Source organism: Neoarius graeffei, chromosome 16, assembly GCF_027579695.1.
Source record: "Neoarius graeffei isolate fNeoGra1 chromosome 16, fNeoGra1.pri, whole genome shotgun sequence".
In the NCBI taxonomy this organism is placed as follows: domain Eukaryota; kingdom Metazoa; phylum Chordata; class Actinopteri; order Siluriformes; family Ariidae; genus Neoarius; species Neoarius graeffei.
Genome location: NC_083584.1, coordinates 2934150 through 2957394, shown reverse-complemented (window position 1 = coordinate 2957394; position 23245 = coordinate 2934150). Strand labels below are relative to the sequence as shown.

The 23245-nt window shown below is 44.5% G+C and overlaps 1 protein-coding gene across 1 annotated transcript; it reads right to left on the bottom strand.

Annotated features, from left to right (window-relative positions):
* Nucleotides 1-1042: 1042 nt before the first annotated feature.
* On the bottom strand, nucleotides 1043-22886 carry kpnb1 (karyopherin (importin) beta 1). Its single transcript, XM_060942314.1, has 22 exons — nucleotides 22515-22886; nucleotides 21360-21418; nucleotides 19901-20083; nucleotides 17910-18110; nucleotides 17647-17799; nucleotides 15952-16011; nucleotides 15770-15859; nucleotides 15289-15399; nucleotides 14878-14979; nucleotides 14365-14589; nucleotides 14092-14283; nucleotides 13884-14014; nucleotides 13152-13299; nucleotides 12433-12504; nucleotides 6908-7052; nucleotides 6415-6497; nucleotides 5517-5624; nucleotides 4941-5084; nucleotides 3425-3530; nucleotides 3188-3302; nucleotides 2658-2819; nucleotides 1043-2454 (listed from the first exon to the last, which is right to left on the bottom strand). Coding segments are annotated over exons 1-22 (2631 nt in total). The 5' UTR covers nucleotides 22555-22886; the 3' UTR covers nucleotides 1043-2453.
* Nucleotides 22887-23245: the final 359 nt, after the last annotated feature.

Genomic DNA, 23245 nt, shown 5'->3' with positions numbered 1-23245 from the left:
AATTCATATACCAAACTCCAAAACTTTACTCTCCTTCACCAACCATATTTTCCTTCAAGAGAATTCTAAGTAGTCATGGTCTGAAGATGGACAAAAACCCTGAATGCAAGGACATGAACAGGTTTTCACTTGTGTAATTTAATGGTTCCTGTAAATCAGGTTAAAATTAATCTGGGAACACTTTCATTAAAAACAGGATATTTCATATAACTGATGTTGCTTTCGATATTCATCTGACTTTCCCCAACTCATTACACCGCTGATGAATTTCCCATGCTGTGGCTTTATTTTATTCCTGTACGTTACACAGATCAGCCAAAACTCTTATACAGATGCTCAGTAACAACCCAAAACCAACTAAAATCCTTAATTCCTCACTTTAATGGTGTTTTGACCTGAAGTGACTTCCAGAACCTTTCACAAGTTCCCTTATTGTGAACACACTGAAGGAACTAACAAGAGGAGAGGAAAAAGTGAAGTCAGGAAGTTGCACAACTTCATTTCTTGGGGGGGGGAAATGCAAGGCTTTTGAAACTGTTCAGTGACAAAAATAAAATGTTGTAAAAGGCAGGTTAGTGTATTTTAAAAAAAAAAAGAAATTAGATGCAACAACCAGCTTTTTGCTGCAATGACCATCCTAGATTTCAGGTCAGGTTTTGTTATTTAAAAAACATGGGCATCAATTCCTGTTGAAATTGTAGATTAAAAGATGAACCAAAGTTACAGTTCATCCAAAAAATAAATAAATCGTGCAGTTTGCCGTCTGCACAAGTAGCCAAGAGGTTATGGAATCGTATCCATGGAATCAACCAGTTTAGAATCGCGATCAGGAGATTTGTGTTCGGTGTCTCTGACTCTACAACTCACTCAGAACTATAAACACGGACAAAAGGCCCAGCAAGAGTGCGGCCTGAAGGCGGAGACTTCATGATTCTCCTGTGTGATTTAAAAGCAGTTTACTGATCTGGTGGCTGCACTGTCGGTGTATAACCGTGTACAGAACACAATGAAATGAAGGTGAAGTACGACAAGTGATAAGGGGAATGTTTGATATCATTTTATTGTGGGTTCTTTCAGAGCAATGGAAAAATATAACCTTATACAAACATCTGATTTCTCTCTCGTTTATTTATTCATTCATATTTTTAAACAAGCTCAGAAGTCTCCCTTTTCCCCAACCAAATGCGGCAGAAAAGCTAAACCGGGCTCGACAACCGAGCACAGAGAGCTCAATTTGACTCGACGCCGCAGGTGAATCCTTGGTCGTCGTCTTATTTTCTACCACGTGTCAATCCACAAGAATTTTTAAGCCTTGTTCATTGATATTTTCCCCCTATTTTTTTTTATTTTTGGCACTTTTTCCTGCAGTAATTTCTTCCCATTTAAGGAGACTTTAAAAGTGTGAATCGAGTGCTTTCACCTTCGAGCCGTCGATCCCTTTGTGTACATCCCAAAAGTGCTCAAAAGCGATAAACCTGGAGTCTCTTTCAGCCGAGCCGACTGAAGAGAAGTGTCTGGAAGGTCAGAGCCCACATCAATGATAAGGGGAGGAAAGAAAGAAAAAAAAAATGTACTTAAAAGTAAAAACAAAAAGAACATTTCAGTGATTTAAGGGAAGAGTAGCAGTATTTTTGAAGTGCTGTAAAAAGCCAATTGTCTCCCTCTTGTAATTATACGCAGAAATACAGCATTAAGAGCTAGATTTATTTCTTAAGCTGAAAGAACAGAAAGAGGAGGGGTCAGGGGTGAGAGGGGGCGGAGTAGAGACAGTGAAACCCCCTCCCTCACTCACACACAGTCTTAGTTGGCCATCTTGGACTCCAGCAGCCTTGTTTGTTTTGTGATGTTCGATCCCCTCCCCTTGTCCTTCTCAAGTCAGAAACTCATGGTGCTTATAGACGAAAGAGAAACTAAAATAAAAGGGGTGGAAAGTGGGAGGGGCTTCACAGATCCGTTGAATGAAGTAGTCCGTTTTTGGGGGGGGGTTTTGCTCCACCCCCTCCCACGCCCCTCGGTTGATTATTCACGTTTATAGTAAGAGCCTACAGAGGAGATAGGAAGCTAATCCAGTTCATGTTGTCCATATCGAGTCCACAGGTGAAAGAGGAAAAGAAGCTCGGGGAGTTTGGAGAGAGGGACGAGTGTCAGGGTTCAGGATGGAGGGATACACAGGGGAAGGGAGGGAGGGGAGGGGCTGCTGTTGATTTATTGATCAGCCTTCTTCCGTTTTCGACTGCTGGAATCTTCACTCAGAAGGTGGTGCGATCTCATTCGTCACGCTCACTCGTTCACTCGCTCGCTCACTCGCGCTCTCTCTCGCTCACTCACTCACTCTCACTCAGCTCAGCGCACACACACACACTTCTGCTCCCACTCGCGCGTGCCAAAAAACACACAACTCCACTCGGCCGCTTCTCTCACGGTGTGTCAACGTTCCCCTCAGCAATGATGGATCTGAAACGAGGACAGGACAGAAGGGGGTCAATACTATTGAGCAAGAGTTTATTCTGCAGGAGACAAAGCAAGACCAACTAAACTTCAACACACCCAGGTCTTAATCTCGTTTCCTTTCAAGTGGATATGTACAGGTGTGCAGAGACCCTCAGGGGTGCCTGAACATTTGAGGAGGTTAATCGTGCGAGAGCACCATCACTCACCAGGCCTGACTCTTGAGCTTGCGGAGCTCCTTGGTGGCCCACGTGGCAAGAGTTTTAGTTTTGGTGGTTTTGGATCGCCGTCCCTCGGTGAGCAGGTCGTTAATCTGAGGACGAACCTCCACCAGCTTCATCACATCCTTACCGAATGTTGTGCACAGGTCACTACACACACACACACACACACACACACACACATTAAACAGACAACCTGGGCACCATTAAAGGAGTTAGAGGGTGGAGTCAAGCTACAAAAAAGGAGGCACCAAATCAGTGGGAGGGACTGTTTATAAAAGGGTGAGTCTGGAAGAAGGGACTCGATATACAGAAAAGATTAATGTGAGAAAACTAACCAAGAGTCAGATTTAAATTTGATCATGTAGACAGAAGCCACACCCTTTCCACTCCCACACTGGGGTCATGTGATCAGAAAGCTCTGCAGCGAGCTAAAACAGGATGCACCAGCTCTGGCTGTGTGGTTTGGGACACAGCCCACGGAGGGTATGAGGAGACAATTAGAGAAGAACATTTACCCGATGAGTCCGACGGCGTTGGCCACCACTCCGTCAGAGTGATCCTCATCCTCAGCGATGTGGTGGATGAAGGACAGGATGAACTCCACACGCGGCTGCACCAGCATCACGTCCGCTAAAACACACACACACACACACACACACACACACACACACACACACACACACACGCAGTTACAACCCAAACCCACAGTATCAATAGAAATGTTGGGTGTTGGGTGGGGGTGTGGTCCTCACGGTGAACATTCTCCTGGTCTCCTTTGAGGCCCTGAATGATTCCTGTGTACGCCTCCAGACAGCCCTCACGCAGCTCGTTCAAGTAATCCACCATGTCGTAGTCCGTCTAAACCAGGGACGGGAGAAAGTCATCGGAAATGCAGCAATAATCCAGAGACCTGAACACTAAGATTAAAGCTGTACACAGAGGACTCGGGAGTGTTGAAGACTCGGTGAACAGTGTGGGGTCCTGTCAGTACCCAGAGCGTACAGAAACACACACAGGGTTCAGACCGACTCACTTTCATCTGTGACGACCTAAAATCCCAACACGCCAAACTCTATAGCAGCAGGAGGAACTGTCGTCACGCACAAGATCAGAAGGTATTGAATAATTTTCCGGAACAGCAGCTCTGACAATAGTGAAGGGTTATATTAATATCACTCGTTCGAATAAGGTTTCAATAGGAACAGCTCATTCACAGGGACGTGTCCAACAGGCGCTCCACTAACAACCTCACGGTTCATAAAAACAGGGAGACGTTTAACGAGTCTCCACTGCCATTTTACACTTGTTTACGTTCTCAGTAACATGCCAAGTTTTTTTTTTTTTTAAATAATTTAAATTGGGGGGGCATCACTGAAGCACAGGAATTAACACGTTCCCAAAAACGCAATTATAAACTGCTAAAACCAACAACCCACAATTCTGCAATAAATACATTCTTGGTAATCTGCTGTGGTATAAAAGGAATAAACACACTCCGGGATGTGCCGTTATCGAAAATTACACACAACACTTTTGATAGCATAAAACCATGTGTTCTAGTCCCTTCTAGCAGGTTTCATAGCATGCAATATTCTTAGCATATCGCTTATCCTACATGTATTACATCACTCTACCCAACAGAGAATGAGCGTTGAATATGGTTTACAATATTGCACAGTTGTCAAGACAACATGACGTCACACAGACATATAAAACTTCCACACTAACAACCGACTGAATTTGTAAACAAACATGGCCGCCAGGTTTCCTTCGTTAAAAAGCGATGAGGAATTCGGCTGCCAGGTCGCCCTGTTGCGCGGAGCTGCCGATGCGGATTTTAACTCCGTAAATTACACAGGGAAATGATATCCAGCTTGACTGCACCAGCATTGGCCTTCGCCAACACTACACCGACTGGAAGGTAACGGCACTGCCGCACTAACAGCACAGTCACGGGTCAGCTAGTGTTGGCCTTCAAGAATGCCAATATGAAGAGTGTGTATAATAATAATAATAATAATAATAATGCAGCTGGCTTCCCCCTGGTTCATCACATTCCATCCAGCTACTTGTCTTCGACTTGTTCACCATCATGCTAGCTAAATGGAATATATCTGATAGACCACTCAAAGCCAGCCAATATCATTTACATAAATAATCAGGGTGGTAACTCCACCTCCTCTGTAGTACACACAGGGCATCATTTCCTTAGTCTAATGAAGATCAGAGGCTGTCCCCTAACAGTGCAGTAGTGTTAGTGTGCGCTACCTTATCCACTTGCGCTTGAGACGCTTGCTGCAGCGTATCCAAAACCACCTCCAGATATTTCTTAAACTCCCCTCCGATGGCCAGAGCGATGTCACCGAACACGGACAGGATCTGTGGCTTTACGGACCGGTGCACGTTCTCGTTCTACACACACGGAAAACATGAACAGTTTTGTGTTTACATCAAGTACAGGCAGAACGTTCTGATCAGCCTCAACGTACTGCATTAAACCACCACATTATACATTACAGTCATCTCACACAACACTTGTATATAATTTGGGACTCAGCCAAAGCTAATAAAAGCCAACTTTAGCCAGCTATTATAATAATAATAATAATAATAATAATAAGTTCAACTTATATAGCGCCTTTCAAGAAACCCAAGGACGCTTTACAATTATAGACAAAGAAAAAATAAATAACTAAATAAATAATAAAAAATAAAAGTAAAAAGTCCACGAAGTAGGGGTCAGGATGTAATTCCAGTGGTGTAGCAGCCACAGTCCCACCAAAAGGCGCATGAAATGTAGTCTCCTGATGTGTTATACAGGTGTAATACAGGTGTAACACTCACACCCAGGTTCTCCAGCAGCAGCTGCATGATTTCGTCACAGTAAGGCAGAATGTTGGCCATCAGGGCTCGACACAGGTCGCACACCAGACCCACAGCGGCCAGACACACCTACACACACACACACATTCAGTGAAATGTTTCATAAATTTAAATCACCACTGAGAACACGGACACTCAAAGCACGATTTTATTTTAAAATAAACTGTGGGGGTCCCGTCAGTACCCAGAGTTCACAGAAACAGGGTTTCGACGGCTTTCTTTAATCCAACAACCTAAAATGCCAACACACCAAACTCCACAGCAGTGTGAGGAACCATCATGACTGACTCACACACACACACACACACACACACACACACACACACACACACACACGTCACGATCAGTGGGTAAATGTGAAAGATTAATTTGTGAATGAAGGGAAAGCGGGCATTGCTCCATTTTGCTGCCATATTGAATGACCTATTTGACTTTTTACATTTGTTAAAATTCTTCTGCATTTCTTTACATTTTCTCACCCTGAGTGGCTTTCAGAGTCCAATTTTTTTTTTTTTGCCAACAAACTATTTGGGATCTAAAGATGGAGGTAGTGGGTTAAATACAAACTGTTTAAGGTTATTTGTTTTGTTTTTATAAATAAATAACCTAGACTGCATATTCCTCCTCACACCATCTCTAACCCAGAACAAAAAAACACCCAAACAGGAACTCCTAGAACTCAAGTTCAAACCTTCGTTTAGACACGCAGACTGCGTGACAGTAAACCGCAGTGCCCGTGACTGAACGAAGGACGAGTTGGTGTGTAAACTAACGGCAAGTGCAGACCACAGTAACTTATTACTGCTCACATCATGGAAGAGACAAACAGCAAAGTCAGTCATGAGGAAAGCACGTGTACCTGATATTCCTGATAGTTCTTCAGTCCAATAACCAGGAATGGTTTGAAGGCATCCATGTATTTCAGAAAGTCACTGCCTAAAACTAGAGTGAGAGACACAATCAGTGGGCTTTTAACAGCTCAAGCTGACATGCAGCATTAACATGAGTCATACTTATTGAACCGCTACCATGAGGAAATCTAGTGCACTAGATAGTCCACACTGAGGCCACCAAGTGGCCAACATTATATCCATAACACACAAGCTACACACGATTTGGAAAGCACTGCTTGCTGTAGCTTGCTAGGATTTTAGTCAGTCATTCTTTTTAGCCTTGTTTCAAATCCCAGTATGACAAAACTCAATACAAACCCTGGGCACAATAAACAGTACACCAAGTATGAAATTTGGGGCAGAGCCCAAGGCCTGTTTAACTTAAGTGTCAAGAGTTAAAGACTCCACTCTTTCAGAGTCACAGGCTGTGCCCCCAAAAAACAATTAAAGAGCATCTACCTTCTACCAGAGTGCTAACAGCCATGAGGGCATCCTCCTGCACCCCTCCCGAGCCAGCTGTGCTCTGAAACATGCGCAAGAGGGATGCCATGACTACGTCAGAGATCTGCAGAGCGTCCTGGTGCTGAACCTTCCGCAGAACGTTCTGGAGAGTGGAACACAAGGTTTAGTCTTTCCAGCAGGTGCTGTATTAAGGGTGCAGTTTATTTTCCTCAGTTTTGTAATATAAACTTGTCTGGAAATTCTACACAAACAGATAATCTATTGGAAACAAAATCAGACACACTGGGGGCTTTTCATCTCCAATTCACACCACATCGTTTCCTTCCCTCACATTTTAGCCCCACCCCCAAGAAAGTGAAGAAAGGATGCAAGAGAATGGAAATGAGAACAGGAGGAACTGAACAGTGTTTACTGAAGCATCACTCGGCAACCTTTTTGCCATGTAGTGCTAATTAGAAATTTTCTTGTTAGTTAGTGTGCCATTCAAATAGGTGTTGTTAACTATGTGCAATTAGACGCCACACATTTTAGACGGATATGGATATTTAATGCATTGAGCAAATGTAAAAACACCATTGCACTTGTTTTATGCCATTAACCTCACACACAAGGTTTAAGAACTCCCCCACTGAATAACATTGCAAGCAGCTTCTTTGAAGATTCTTGAAAACGTTTCGCCTCTCATCCTAAAGGCTTCCTCAGTTCTGTCTGACTAATAGGGAGTATCCAGTATTTATCCTCTCATGGATCATCATAGAATCCGAATCAGAATGCTCATGGCTGCATTGTAGGTGGCTGATAAAGATGATTTGGGATGAGTTCCCTTCGACTGGTGCGGGAGTATGAGAGGACTTCCAGAAAACTGGCAGACATCTTAGCCAGAGAGGATCGTTCATTTTTGTCAACCTGGAACGACCATCATTGAACAGCGGTGGGTGTCTATGACATCTTTTATCAGCCACCTACAATACAGCCGTCAGCATTCTGATTCGGATTCTGTGACGATCCATGAGAGGATAAATACTGGATACTCCCTTTAGTCCACTTGGATGTGACGTCACAGCCGATCCAGATTGTAAACAGACGCCATCTTGTCGGTCAAACGCCATATTTCCACCATCGCAATTTACCGACACTGACTTTCGTTGTTTTTCGCCCAAATCTGCAAGCATTACCGTGCCACAATGCCGGAGAGTTGTATGGCATATAATTACCCCTGTGGGGAATCGTGAGAGTGATGCAGTGCGCGTAGCAGTCACAGTTGCTGGAGCTGAGCTGTACTGTGTGAATGTGTGACTTGCCATGAAGCTACAAGCCTGTGTTTCTGAGAGCGAGCAGCCCCTCCCTCCCATGTGTGCGAGAGCGAGCAGCCCCTCCCCCACCCGCGCGCTGCGAGCAGAGAGACAAAAAGGGCAGGATTTTCTCAGTGCGCTCCCTCCATACAATGGGGATTTACACGAAGACGGAAGGAGATATTCACAAAATTTTCAGTGAGCACCACAAGGCTCTCCTGAACACGATGTAATTTTTTTGTCTGTAGTGTAAAAAATGAGGTCATTAGAAGGAGTTAAAAACGAGTGACTTTTCTGCCACGTTTATAATGGGAGTCTATGGGGCAGCACGCCTGTCCTCTCCTTACTTTCAGGCTTCTCATTCAAAAACTGTAGGGGTAATCGATAAGGGTACTAATCTGTAGGTCGTTTATTTTAGACATATATCTAGTTATCTGTTCATTAGAAAAATGAGCCATGTAGTCCGTCGGTTGAAATTGATCCATTTTGTATACGAGTGCAACAATATTCAGCAGTGTTGTTGACCGACAAGATGGCGGCTGTTTACATTCCAGCCGGGATTCGGTCACGTGACTGCAAGAGGTCTATTAGTCAGACAGAACTGAGGAAGCCTTTAGGATGAGGCGTGAAACGTTTTCAAGAATCTTCAAGCAAGTCCAATTGCTCTCTTCAACCAACCACAGATTACCATGTACCTGGATGACTGAGATTCTTCACAGATGTATTGCAAGCAGCTTATACAAATTCATATCCAAAATCTTTCAGTAGGTAACAGGCCCAAGTTATTCACAATAAAGATGTAGCAGCCTAATGGAAATGGAACTGATGAATAATAAAACTGCAGAAAAAAATTAAATAATGGAGTGTCAGAGAACATTGACAAGTCGCCTACATAAAGTGGCTTAACAATAAACTGCAAATTTGAAGTAGCCTTGTTACAAAATAAATGTTTTGCCTATCAGTCAGTGTGAACCCTGGCCCTGCTTCCCCTTAGGTGGGGTTTACATTAGACCGCATCAGCGGATCATCAGATTAACGTTTTTAAAAACGATTAGTGTGCACACAGCAACGCCAATACACGGATACGCTAATCACATGACTAATTCGGCACGCAAGTTGAAATGTCAGTGCGGTTCATCGCTTCCTCCTCAGCGGCTGCGCTCCAAATCACTCCGCCCTGAACAGCGAGTGCCCTCTGGAGGGTGCGCACTCCGGCCCTGCGCGGCTCACACAGCGCGTGAGTGAAGCGCACGAGCAGTGATTCGGGACTGAGCCGCTGTGCGCAAGTCACTTACCACTTGCAAGTGGAAGGATGGCAAGCCTAAAGACAATCATAACTACACAATGGGCAGTATTTGCATCAGTATTTGCAGTATTTTCACACTTTTATACTCTTTAATGAAAGGTGATACAAGGTGGAAGTCCGCGCCGTTTTTCAGCAGTCACGTCACATGACCAACGCCAGCGAATCAGGAAGGTGGATGTCACAGTGACGTTGTCCAATGACGACGCCAGCTAGAGCTCAGCACAGCGTATCCGCGTATCTCAATGTTTACACAGCACCGGATCAGACACGATCTGGATTGAATACGTGGACCCTGGCGGATTCCCGTTTCCCGGCGTTTTAATGTAAACGGACAGTGCATCCGCGAAGAAAATGAGACAGATACGGTCTAATGTAAACTTGGCCTTACTTAGCTCTGAGATGTGGGGATGGTACAGTAATTGGCCACGGAGTCGGACGCATGCTTCCGAATGGCCCGTTGTCAGACGACTTTGGGAGGGGCAAAGTACATTCTTCATGTGTGTGAACAGATATTTTTGCACATGTTGACAATAAAGCCAGTGCGATATTGCAAAGACAGTTGAACTTTTCGGGTAAAGATGCCCAGCAGGCGTAAATGACGTCTCCTTGACCCCGCACTATGCTTTGTAATTGTATACGTAGCTCTGCAAACTTGCTCACCCACAACGTTGAACTCTTCAACTCAATCAGCTGCATTTCCATGTCCCGTGTGTCCAACCACCATCAGAGCCAAATCCAGTTCATTTCCGTCAAAGCTGCCAGGCTTGATCAAGAAAGAGAACATCGGGCTATGCTTCTGAAAGTCCCCAAAACGCTCTGCGCACTCTGACTGCAGCTGGCGCATGTATTTGCAGATATCAACGGTGTCAACTGTGTGGTTGGAGGCAAACTCCCTTACGTGTCTGAAATAATGAAGTGGTGGTATCAACATCCCTTTGAAATACGTCTAGCTTGCTGACAAAAGGCCACCCAAGCATCGTACATCAACACCGTTTGTCCTGCACCTTGCAGTCGGAGATTTAGGTGGTCGAGATGTCCTGTAATGTCAGCAAGGAACATAAGCTTCATGATCCACTTCTCGTCTTCCAATTCAGGGTAGTCTTGAGCCCTCTCAAACAGGAAGGCCTTGATGGCATCCAGAGAGCTAACAAATCGCTCCAAAACTTTTCCGCCACTCAGCCACCTTACGGCAGAGTGGAGAGGGATATCTTTATACACGCAGTCCATTTCGTCTAACAGAGACTGAAACTGTCGGTGTGTTAGAGAGGAACGTTTGATGATAAACTTTATGATCTTCACCACTGTATCCATGACGCTGTTGAGATCAGAATTAAACATTTTGGCACATAGATTTTCTTGATGTATTATGCAGTGGAGTTTCATGACGGGGTGACCGACTTTATCTTCAATTAATTTGACTGCTCCCTTCCGTTTCCCGACCATAGCGGGGGCACCATCAGTTGTCACTGCAAAAATCCTGCCCAAGTCCATCTTCAAAATGCTCCACCAACACCTTGGCTATGTCCTCTCCTTTAGTTGTGTCGGTCATTGGCTTTAAACAGCAGAGCTCCTCTCTCTCAGTCACATCACAATATCTTACCATCACTGCCAAACGTGCCACATCGTCCACATCTACGCTTTTGTCAAGCGCAATGCTAAACACCGCTGCATCTTTTATGCCAGTTGTTTGCTGCACCCTTACGTTTTCTGCCATTTCACCAATTCGTCGCTCAACAGTTCTGGCTGATACGGGCATGTCTTTTATTCTTGATTTTATTGTCTCTTTATTTGGCAGCCCCTCAAAAAGACTATCCGAGCCGGAGAGAAAGGCCTCCTTAATGTATTCACCGTCCGTGAATGGCTTTCCGTGTTTAGCTATGCAGTGAGAAATTATATAGCGAGCTTCAGTGGCATTGTTTTTAGCTGAGGCAAAGACTTTTAAAGTGTGGGCTTGCTTCCCATATCCACACACTGCGCGCGAGAGTGATTCGTCCCTTTCTGCCTGATCTTTGAAAGTCTTTTCGTGCTTTGCCTCGAAATGACGTTAACACTGGATGTTCGACACAGCACGGCCCCCCTGAGAAACGAACCCATATTCTTTGGTCCACGAGGAGAGGAAAGCCCGAACTGTCGGCTTCTTTGCCATCTTAGCGCAACTGCTGCATCAAGTGGGCCCATCTCATGAGAAATATTGGGGGGGGGGGGGGGCTATATTGTTGTGTAGTCATGCTAAAAGAGCAGGCTCGCCATGCAACAGCCAATGACCGTTCAAGATGACGTTTGAACATTTTTAATGTGTTGAATAATTTTAATGTGTTGAATAATTAGGTTTGTGCATCATCGTCAGTGTGCCACTGGAAATTCCTCGGCGTGCCAGTTGTGGCACGCGTGCCGAGGGTTGGCGACCCCTGCTCCAAAGCAACTCCAATGAACCTAACTGCACATGACATACCTGTGGAGGTTTTATTTTAAACAAGATTCTAATTACCCGACTCTCATTTATACCCATGCCCACCATTTTGTGCACCCATTGTTTATACCTGAGGCTGACATTCATCTGCTTCCTTCCCTGAATCCTCTAGGCTCACTAATAACCAGTACTTCAGGTACTTCAGGTAGGTGTGAGGTCATGTGGTACAACCTCTCTACGCTCACTGTTCATAAACAGGTCAACTGATACTGAATCAAACTGCACTGAGAGCTACAATCAAGATCACGCGGTTCAAGATGGTGTACACTGCTCAAACGTTCAGTTATGAAGCTGAAGGGCGGAGTGTCTGGGAAACAAGATGTGAATTTTGGGAAGCCCCCAGAATGCATCTTAGCTGTTGCTATAGTCTTCCACGACATAATCCTCCAGGACAAACCACAGTGTGGGAGAATAACGTGGGGCGGCGTACACATGGTGTATTATATGAACAAACCTGCAGTGTGGCACAGAGCAGAGACTGGAGATCATTAAACTGGATTCGGTCTGATGTGCTCTGGATGTGAGACTGGGGGTGAAAAAAAACACACACAAAGATATGAAGATTATCAACTTGGCCAGGAAACAAGTTTTGATGTAATCCAAGCACTAGAGATGATCCAGGAATCAAACTCTGGTTCAGAATTCAAGTCAACTCTTGATTCTTTGAGCACTTTTTAAGGAACATCACATGTGTTGAATCTGTACATTCGTGTAGCACTGTGTGCTGTTTGTGACGAACACCTGCATTTTTTAATTACTGCACAAAATCCTGAGCAGTTATTAAAATACTTGCTATGTGGCATAAAACTTCAATCGTGTTCGTGCGCGAGTGTGCAAGGTGTCCTCTCGAAGTTAAATCAGTGAAGTTAACGGCTGATTAAATAAGAAGCGCACACAGATGCTTCCTCTCTTCCTGTTTGGGTCTCAACTCGGAGCTATGTTGTAAGTTTTGTTCCCCTCCGTCTGGTCCATGCAGCTACACCACACTTGTGTAAAACCTGGTGTTCGAGGACAGTGTGGAAGGGAACACTGGGAGATTTCAGATGCATGCTGTAGTTACAGACATGAAGCAGATGCTCAGCGAAAACACTTCCTCCATCACACATACTCAGGCATCGTTACGGGAGACCAATAATGAACATGTTTACAGGAAATAATATATAAATAACTGACCTCCATCTGCAGAACCTGCTGCAGGCGCTCCATGATGACTAGTGTGGTTTTCTGCACTGCAGGGTAACAGTCCTTAGCACTGTTCTTCACTATCTCCATCAGAGCCTCATATGCAGCGCTGCGCAGGTTGTTCTGGTGTCCATCTGGCCTGTCTCACACACACACAGCTCAGGTTACAACAACTCCGTACATCACTGCTGAGTGGAGAAACTTAGAGCCACACCAATTTAAAAAAAAAAGAAAAAGAAAATGAGATGTTAGAGAACAAGTAAAACTCTATGCCAACAGGGATCTCTCCAACACCATGCCTAGTCCTTGTTACTAATGTCCTCAAACAGGACATGTGACCTTGCTGTGACCTTAACCCTGTTTCTAAAAACCATTCAGTTCATCTGCTGGTCACAGATCACCCTTTTGAAATCCTACACTCCACCACTGGCTCGAGATATCGTGCTAACGACAATCTCAAATGCACAGACAACACGATAACACCACTTCCACCACCTAGTGACGGAGGGATAAAAAGACAGGACATGAAGAGAACAAAGCATGAGAGAAAGCACAAAGAGAGACCGATACAAAGAGAAATGGAAATAAACAAGGAAAGACATTGAAAGGGATAGAAAGACCAAGGAAAAAAAAAAAAAGACTGAAATACAGAAGAAGAAAACTTATTTCAAGGTTAATGTGTTGTATTGTATTCAACCCCTCTGTCCCATGACTGGAACCTACCTGTCTGTGGTTTCCAGAAGTTTCTGTACGATGAGTTCGAATGAAGAGGACAGGCAGTAGGTGCTGGGTTCCTCCTGATCTTCAGCAGCATCAGTGGCTTCATACGCAGCTTCAGCCAAACTGGAGAACGCCTGAACACAAGAAACAGTTATTTAACTGGGTTCAGGTAGGTAACTCCATATACAGGTGTGAATAAGGACACACTGACCCAGCAGACGTTGGAGGCGACGCGTGGCTCGGCCCCCAACCCCTCGATGAGGCACTGCAGCAGAGGATTCAGGTACAGCTCGTTAATGGCAGCTTCAGGAAGCAGATCGCAGATTCGTCCCACCGTCCACGCCGTGGTGTCCCTCACCACCACGCTGGGGTCCTTCATCAGCTCTATCAGGGTGGGCATGGCCTACATACACACACACACGCGCATCAGCACAAAGCTTTATCAGGCGTGGTCAGGGGAGTCAGTCCACACTCCTCTACTCACCTGGATGACTAGCGGTTTGAGCTGGTTAAGTTCGGGTCCTTCCAGGATGGAACCGAACGCCATGACAGAAGCATCCCTGTAGCGCCAGTCCAGGTGTTTAATGTGCTCTTTGATGAAGGGGAGGACGTGAGGTACGACATCGTCCTCGCAGCACGTGGCCAGCAGCATCAGACACACGCCGGCTGCTTTACACGGGTTCCAGTCGTCGTCGTCATCATTCTCATCCTGTTCTCACACACAGTTCACAATTCCATTTATTAAACCTGTGTGTAACAATCAGTACACCATTCCAGTCGTTTGTTATTAACAGAGCAAAACTGCTACACTAGCATTGTGTATTAGCAGTCTTTGCTAACGTATTCACCTCGTTAAATTAGCAGTGATCATCACGATGCTAAAACAACAGATACTGGTTATGAAAATAGTCTTAATGTATTAGCCCATGCAAGCGCTTCTGAAAGCTAGTGTGGGTAATTTTAAGTGTTTGACACGCAGTGCAACACTTAAACGCACCTGCTTCGTGAGGGTCTGCGTGAGAATGGGCACCAGGTACTGCAGAGCTCCTTTAGCATAGAACTTGCTGGTGTGCTCTGGCGGCCGGCCCTGCTCCGATGCCTGAAACGATCAGCCACAGTCAAACAGAGCATCAGAGGAATCACTGACTTTACACACACTGAACACTCGGCAACTTGCTCATTACTTCATAATAAACGCAGCCATAAATAATAAATCAGTGCAGTCTGGCCATCAGTGAGCTGATTGAGCATCAGTAAGTATTAAACTGAAACGTTATGGTAATAACCGTGTCATTAGGGTTACATGGGGGCTGATGGAGACTCGGATTCCAAAGCAAAATCCTGCTTTTAAAAACTTTACAATCCATATCAAACCTTTATTACACAGGAGACAGAAAGCTGGCTTTACCTCCGTGGCTTCAATGGCCAGGTCCATCTCCTCGTCACACACGTTGGACCAGAACTCAATTCCTTGCAGAGCAACTTCATCAATGTCACTCTTCATGGCTTCAATTGTGATCTAAAACACCAGATTGAGAGCACGCAAGAGAAGGGTTATAAAGTCCAAAAGATTAAAAATAACATTTAAAAACTCTTGGGTATTGTGTTACTCCAGAAAACACCTCCCTTAAAATAAAGCTTCTTTTCCCTCTAACTCACCGAGACCACCCACTGCTCATTAATATTCATTAGCCAACATGCATAACCGTGTCACTCATTTATACACACAGAAATCCAACACTCCACTGCATGTAGCCATGTTCAAGATTAACGCGATTCGTTTTTTCAGATTGCCAGTTTACAAATTCAACATTCAGATAGCGCGTGCTGAAGTACAGAATAAAGTCAGACCCTCTTGGTTTGGGACGCAGCCCTGAGTGAGTACTCACTGCGAACAGAGCGGGCCCCATGTACGTCTCCATGTACTGATAATACAAGGACATGATCTTCACCAGGTTCTGTAACGCAGCCACTCTCACCTAAAACACACATTAGAATGAGTCCCATGTACAGTGCACACTGCTCTGCTCACCGAGTAACTCCTCCAGAACACTGATGTTTATTAACTCACCCTGGTGTCCGGACACTGCGTGGCTTCACAGACGACCTGCATGATGAAGTGTCTTTCCGTCTAGAGATGGAGAGAAGAAAATGGACATTTCCTTATAACATGTACAAAGCAGGATTTCAATAACCGTTACTGATTACTAGGGCTGGGTGAAGTCATAATAGCTGTATTACCATACATCATGTTACAATATGCTTTGAGATATAACAGCTACGATATCTATTCAACAGCTGGACTTTTTATTAAATAGCTAGAAACAGACAGGAAGCTGCTGGCGGGGAAACCGAGCTTAAGCTTTAAAAGCTATAAAATGCAAAATTATCCATTACACTACATACACAATTAAGCAAATTAGTTTTTTCCCTTGAAATACAGCATTCCTGTATTGATGGCAGTTTGTGAGCAAACACCTACTGCAACACACAACATGGAAACCTATTTGAGAGTCACATGACATTCGCAGCCTATCACGTAGCTCTAACCTGATCACAGTGTCATCACCCGGACAAAAAGCATAATGACAAAGCAGTTAAACATCATATCAGATGATAAATGTCTGCCAAGATGATATTCAAGTCAAATTTTTTAGCCACTCTGTTTAAACAAATCGTGAATTTTGGTTAAAGCCCAAACTACAGACACGCCTCCTTTTCTTCTTCACTTACATTCTCAGAAGAGGTGGACGATTAAACAAAGAATATCACAATACTTGCAGACGTTTCTATAATATACAATAAGAATCACTATGTATGCACCAAAAAAAAACCCAGCAAAAGTGTTGTATGACTAAAACTAACTTTTAAAAAGTTCTACATCAGTAATGTCTTTTATATTTTTAGGAAATAAACTGCAACCCAATGAGTGTATAGTGATGTTTAAAAAAAAAAAACAAACAAAAAAAAAAAAAAACACACTGCAATGCATGCAGTGTTAAATTACACTTTCACTGTACACTTTATCGTGATGACCACGTCATATTGCTCGGCCCCAATTCTCACCACTCCCCCAGCATTTAACTCTGTGGACCTGGGCGGAGTCTGATTACACATGCTTCTCTACTATTAATATGCAAAAATCAATATGCAGGGTGCACGAGTACTCAGGAAGCATTCATTAGTTGTTGAAATGTAATTCGATGATCTACATCTGTATTACACAAATGTACCACAACACACTACGATATCCCACAATTCCCTTCGTATACTCAAAACATACTCCAGTTACAGGCAGGTAGGCTATGTAACCTTTGTTTTGGTTTTTTTTTTGCTGCACAAGTCTTTCCAATGCTGTGCACGACTAACTCCACTCAAAATGGAGTCTGATCAATGCCATTATTGCAATATTTAGCCGATTCTTTCATCACAGCCCTCTGTAGGCTGTTTATGAATGAAACTCACATTGTAATAAACAATTGAGCATACGGACTAAGCACTGCTGGGGTTATTCACTACTGATCTCACATCTGTTAAAACCTTTCCTAGGACAACACACAGACCGACTCCTGGATTACAAAATGGTGTCCATGTGAGCAGGAAGCCAGTAATCACCCGAACTCCCGATAAACCTGTGCTGCTGCATCTGTGATTGCTTCATGATGAGAATTATCTAATGAACCCAACACTCTCGCCTGGTTCCTCTGACTGAAAGCCCCACGACTGCTCCAACACCGAGCTGTGTGCAGATGCACGCTGTGCGTACCTCCTTGTCGAAGTTGGCTTTAGTAAACTCCAGAGAGTTGAGCAGAGCATTGGTGGCTGCTAATTTGACGTTATTGCTCGGCTCCTCTTTCCTCATGCCCTGGATGATGGCCGTTAGAATCTGATTAGCGCTTTCCTGGAGCTGCTCTGGTTCCTAAACACAATCGTACACACGTACAGATTAAACCACAGCACCGTTCTGGAGTTCTGTATTGTGATTGGTCAGAAGGTGTTGATTAAGGTAAGGGAGGACAGGAGACTCACGATGTCCTGACAGATGTACCCGATGGCTTCCAGCGTGGACTCCTTCATGTGTTCGGTGCTGCTGGGGTCCGTGACATTGGCCACCAGCTGAGGAATGAGCTCCGGCCACTGACTGACCGGGATCTCAGCACACGCAATACCGGCCACGCACTGAGAGGCGGAGCTCGGCCTGTACGTCTCCGTACCCAGAGTCTGCAGCACCTGAGGAGGGAAATAAAAATGTTACGCAGGGTCTCTCATAAATACAACATGACACAGCCATTTATGTATGAATTCACATATTTTACAGACCATGATGCATCACAGCAAGGAAGAAGGAATAGTGGCAAAATGTGAATGTATCCAAGTTCCATAAATAAAAGTCTGATACTTTCCTCTGATGACGCTGCATTTATTACGGGTCACCCTGACCTGTACATCACTATGTGGGTATCTGAAGTTTTAGCACACTACCACATGACCTACTGCTTAAATACACACACCCCCGCCACCTTTTCCACCCTTACTGATTTAGGTGGGGTTTACATTAGACCGTATCAGCGGATCATCAGATTAACGTTTTTAAAAACGATTAGCGTGCACACAGCAACGCCAATACACGGATACGCTAATCACATGACTAATTCGGCACGTAAGTTGAGAAATGTGTCAGTGAGGCTCATCGCTTCCTCCTCAGCGGCTGCGCTCCAAATCACTCCGCCCTGAACAGCGAGTGCCCTCTGGAGGGTGCGCACTCCGGCCCTGCGCAGCTCACAGAGCGCGCGAGTGAAGCGCACGAGCAGTGATTCGGGACTGAGCCGCTGTGCGCAAGTCACTTACCACTTGCAAGTGGAAGGATGGCAAGCCTAAAGACCATCATAACTACACAATGGGCAGTATTTGCATCAGTATTTGCAGTATTTTCATACTTTTATACTCTTTAATGAAAGGTGATACAAGGCGGAAGTCCGCGCCGTTTTTCAGCAGTCGCGTCACATGACCAACGCCAGCGAATCAGGAAGGTGGATGTCACAGTGACGTTGTCCAATGAGACGCCAGCTAGAGCTCAGCACAGCGTATCCGCGTATTCTCAATGTTTACACAGCACCGGACCAGACACGATCTGGATTGAATACGTGGACCCTGGCGGATTCCCGTTTCCCGGCGTTTCCAGGCGTTTTAATGTAAACGGACAGTGCATCCGCGAAGAAAACGAGACAGATACGGTCTAATGTAAACTTGGCCTTAAAGAGCCCCTGACTGGGGCAGCAAAGATGATGCACGTTTCTACAATACACATATTATGCATCAGCAGACTGCACAAGTAAAACTACTGCACACACAAAACCTAAAATAATTATTAAATAAAAACTCTGAAAAGGCAAATTTTATAGTTTTAAAATCCAGAAGAAAACCATCACATCACCTACATCCACAGTGGCATTGTTCTTAAAATTTTTTTATGAAGATGAAACATACCAGATGAACAAAAATGCATGCTGGGTAAATATTTAACCTTTACCAGGGATGCCCATTTTGATTAAAGTGTTTTTTTTTTTTTAAATACCCATTTTCCCAACATGATGTGTTTTGAGCAGAAGTGAACCAGACACCATCAGTGCAGGATCTGTGATGTCTAACCCAAGGGTGACAACTTCTTACTAATGTGAGTGTGTGTGTGGGGGGGGGGGAGCGACCCTCACAATACCAGTGTGTGTGTCAGACTGGACCCTACCCAACCCAGGGGCAATGTGACCATACTCCACCTTCAAGTTTGCCTTTTTCTCTTTATTACTGAACATGCAATATCTTGATTTTTTTCCCCGTCTGAAACGTGTCCGAGTGTTGATCTTTTACATGTTACTTGCACCAGCAAAGGACAGCCAACCAATTTCACTGTACAGTACATGGGTATTGACAATAAAGGTCTATTAACGAGTGCAGAAGGGGGAAGGGCATAGACGTGTGTACAGTATCTCCATGTATTTTGTGAATGTGAGATGGTTCCTTACGTAGTTCTTGATCTCGCGGCGAGCGTTGGCGTCGATGGCCAGCCATCTCTGCTGATACTGCGCTTTCACGTCAGGGTCCTTAGATGTGAGAGAGTTCTTTACCTGCAGGCCAGCGGCAACTCGGGCCACTTGCGTGTTCCCTGGGTTTGCCAACACCTTTGACAGCTCCACCAGGAATGTAGGCTGTAGGGGAGAGGTCAAAGGTCGGATTAGTCATCACAGCAAAGAAATAACTCACTTGAGAATACTGAGCAAGCCTCACATACACACAGTAAAGGGATTATAATATCTGATATGGAAATGTAAATACCTGCCGACATGCACCTGAAGCGAGAAACACTTATCACACAGATACAGCTTAGACCCCGTAGAACCTGGTATCACATAGCTCATAACATGTCCAAACTCCTCCACGAGGCTTATTGTGACTTATAAACAGCTCAACAACTCAAATTAATAAACACCTTCACATTATTTCTGCACAAAAATGATTCAGGACAGAGCCACAAATGAGCTGGGTCAGTGATGTCACTAAAGCTCTGTCGGCATGGACCAATCACATCTGAGATTAATGTACATCAAGGTCATACCCGAGTACTGTTAACTTGCTGGTCCTCTAGCTAGTTCATGTCACTGATATTTAAGCTCATTAGAAATGCAGAGGGGATGTGGGTGGGTTCTCATTTGCATATTTATCTTAGTGTTTCTGTTCAGGTTATGATGCGCATGTTTCCAGGACACAAGTGTCCCTTCACATGCAGTGCTCAGTGCGTTGGAACAGAACCATGGCACGTTCCCCTCCTCGCGTAGAGTGGAGGACTCATTCCACTCTGAAGGGAACTGAATGAGAAGGTGAATCGACTCTGAATTAACTCACTGCAGGAAGTGAATTGAACACGCCATGGGTTAAAGCACAGGGCTGTGATGAATTCTAGAAATTTGCACTAATGAAATGGAAAATAAAACACGCACAAAACATTTTAGACAGGTTTTATATTTATGTAATTATCTAATCATTAATAGAGCACTGGCTCTGCCTTCCATACTTTACACACAACTGTCACCATATGACCCCTCAATGAGGGATTTATGAGGATGGTATCTGCCCTACACCATTTTTAAACAACTGCACTTTAATTCAGACTCAAACATACTATGAAGTGTGAAAGCAGCTTCATACAAGTTAGTCAGGTATCATAAAGGAGTATATTGTATGTGTTTTAAAGACTGCCCCAGATGTTGATGTATTTGAGATTACCACCTCACACACACTGAGTGAATACACCAAATCTGAAACACATCTGGGTTTAAACCCATTCGGAACGGTGCCGTGAGAAAGCCAAGCTAACAGATTTATGCTAAGCTCTGAGTAGTGGCAGAGTTGAAAGTGAAGTAGGGCAGTGTGTGGGATCAGAACCGCGCAGCTCCACTCTGCTTGCTCCTGGGGGCCAAAACTCACCAAATTCTCAATGGCAGCTTGCTCCAGAAACTTCTGCGCTGCCTCCAGCTCATTCCGATCTGACAGAACACACACAACTTATTTCAGAAATGTATCCATGAAAAAAAAAAAATCCAACAAACACACAGCAAGGGGGGGTGGGGGGGGTTTGCTGGTTCTAGCATGCTAACCTGCTAGCATCAAGCTAACGAGTGGCCAAAAAAAAAAAAAGTTCGATCAAGTGAATGATGGATATTACTAAAGCATTTATACACGCACACACACAATGCAAAAATCAACGTACTGCAAATCATTAAATGTGAAAGAACCTATCCCAGCTAAATCCTGTTAAATACACAGGATTACTTCCTCACTGATTAAAATCCCCCACCGTATTTATTCATAAACTCAAATCTGAGCATGAACTCCCTAAATCACAAACTCACACCAGCTGATTAACTCACTTTATCATATTTAACACAAAGCTCATTGATCTGGGCAGTTAGCTTAGCTTAGCTTCAGTCTCAATGTACAACATGTTTACAACCAGAAATAAAAACGCCCATTTAAAGAGATTATTGGCTTCACTGTAAAACTCACTCGTGTAAACGTTAAGAATAAAATATTTAAATAAAAATCATCCGCGAATTCACATTTAAAAGATTGGGTTAATAAGTCAGGTTTGTAGTAATAATAATAATAATAATAATATCTACATGATTGTTAAAAAACCAACTAGGACGATGATGATAATATTTCGATAGTTAAATATATTATATCGACACATCTAGAGAGACGGAAATGAGCCGGAGTTAGCATGCATGCTAAAGGCGTGTGTGTGTGGGGTGATGGCCGCCCGGTGAACCGGTAAACTCCTCTCCGTGTCCCTGCTCACCCTCAGTGCTGGAGTTACCGCGTCACCCCGCCGCCGCCGCCTGTGAGGAGATTTTTTCCCTCTTTAAGATGCTAACCATGCTAACACACACAGGCTTCACGCGCCCCCACCGCTACTGCTTCTGCGCGGCGGCTCGCGCAGGCCTCGGCACGCGCACCCCTCCCTCCTTCACTCTCTCCCTGAACTTTTGGAAGCTAACGCGTTAGCCGAGAGTGAGCGGGAAACACACACACACACACACACACACACACAGCGGGTCACCGTGCGAGCGGGGCAGTCACCTGGAGACACGGTTTTCTCGAGGATTGTTATCAGCTCCATTCCGTCCCCCGGCGCGGCGCGGTGTGATGTGATGCGGTGCTGTTCGGCTAAGCTAATGATAACGCTAAATGCTAATGCTAACAGCTAGTTTACAATTTACCGCGCACACAACTCAATTTTTTTAAATTATATTCTGATTTCCGTCGGTGTCGTTGCAGCAAAAATATAAGCTATAGAAAGTTGACGCCGCACGCTGACAAAACCCTAAAATCCTCCAGCTGATCGGCGGTGAAGTTTTTGTGGGTTTGGCGGACCGCTCGGTTCTCCTCCCGGCTCCGCTCCGGTAGCAGCTGCTCCTGTGTGTGTTGTCGCGAGGAGGGAGGAAAAAAAAAAATTAGGGCCGCGCGCGTTGATGCGACTTCCGCTGTACAACGTCACATCTTGCGCATGCGCACTAACAACACAGTCATAACGCATCCCACCCCTTCCGTAACATCTATCTATCTATCTATCTATCTACTTCAAACCAAATAAAAATTAGATAGATAGATAAATAAATCTAGTTGGATAGTTAGCCGGACTGATGGGGATATTTCAGTGGTTAAGATGTTCGACGGCTGATCAAAAGGTTGTGACTTCAAATCCCAGCACGGTCAGTGTGCCACTGCTGGACCCCTGAGCAAGACCTTTAACCCTCAGAACACAACCAGAATCAAGTTTACTGCCGAGTCCGTTCTCACGTCCAAGAAAT

Coding starts and splice junctions, on each gene's coding strand:
- kpnb1 (XM_060942314.1), bottom strand. CDS start 22,554: ATGGAGCTGATAACAATCCTCGAGAAAACCGTGTCTCCAG. Junction 14,590..14,877: donor CGCAGACCCTCACGAAGCAG/GTGCGTTTAAGT, acceptor GTGTGAGAACAG/GATGAGAATGATGACGACGA. Junction 5,625..6,414: donor AGAACTATCAGGAATATCAG/GTACACGTGCTT, acceptor GTGTGTGTGTAG/GTGTGTCTGGCCGCTGTGGG.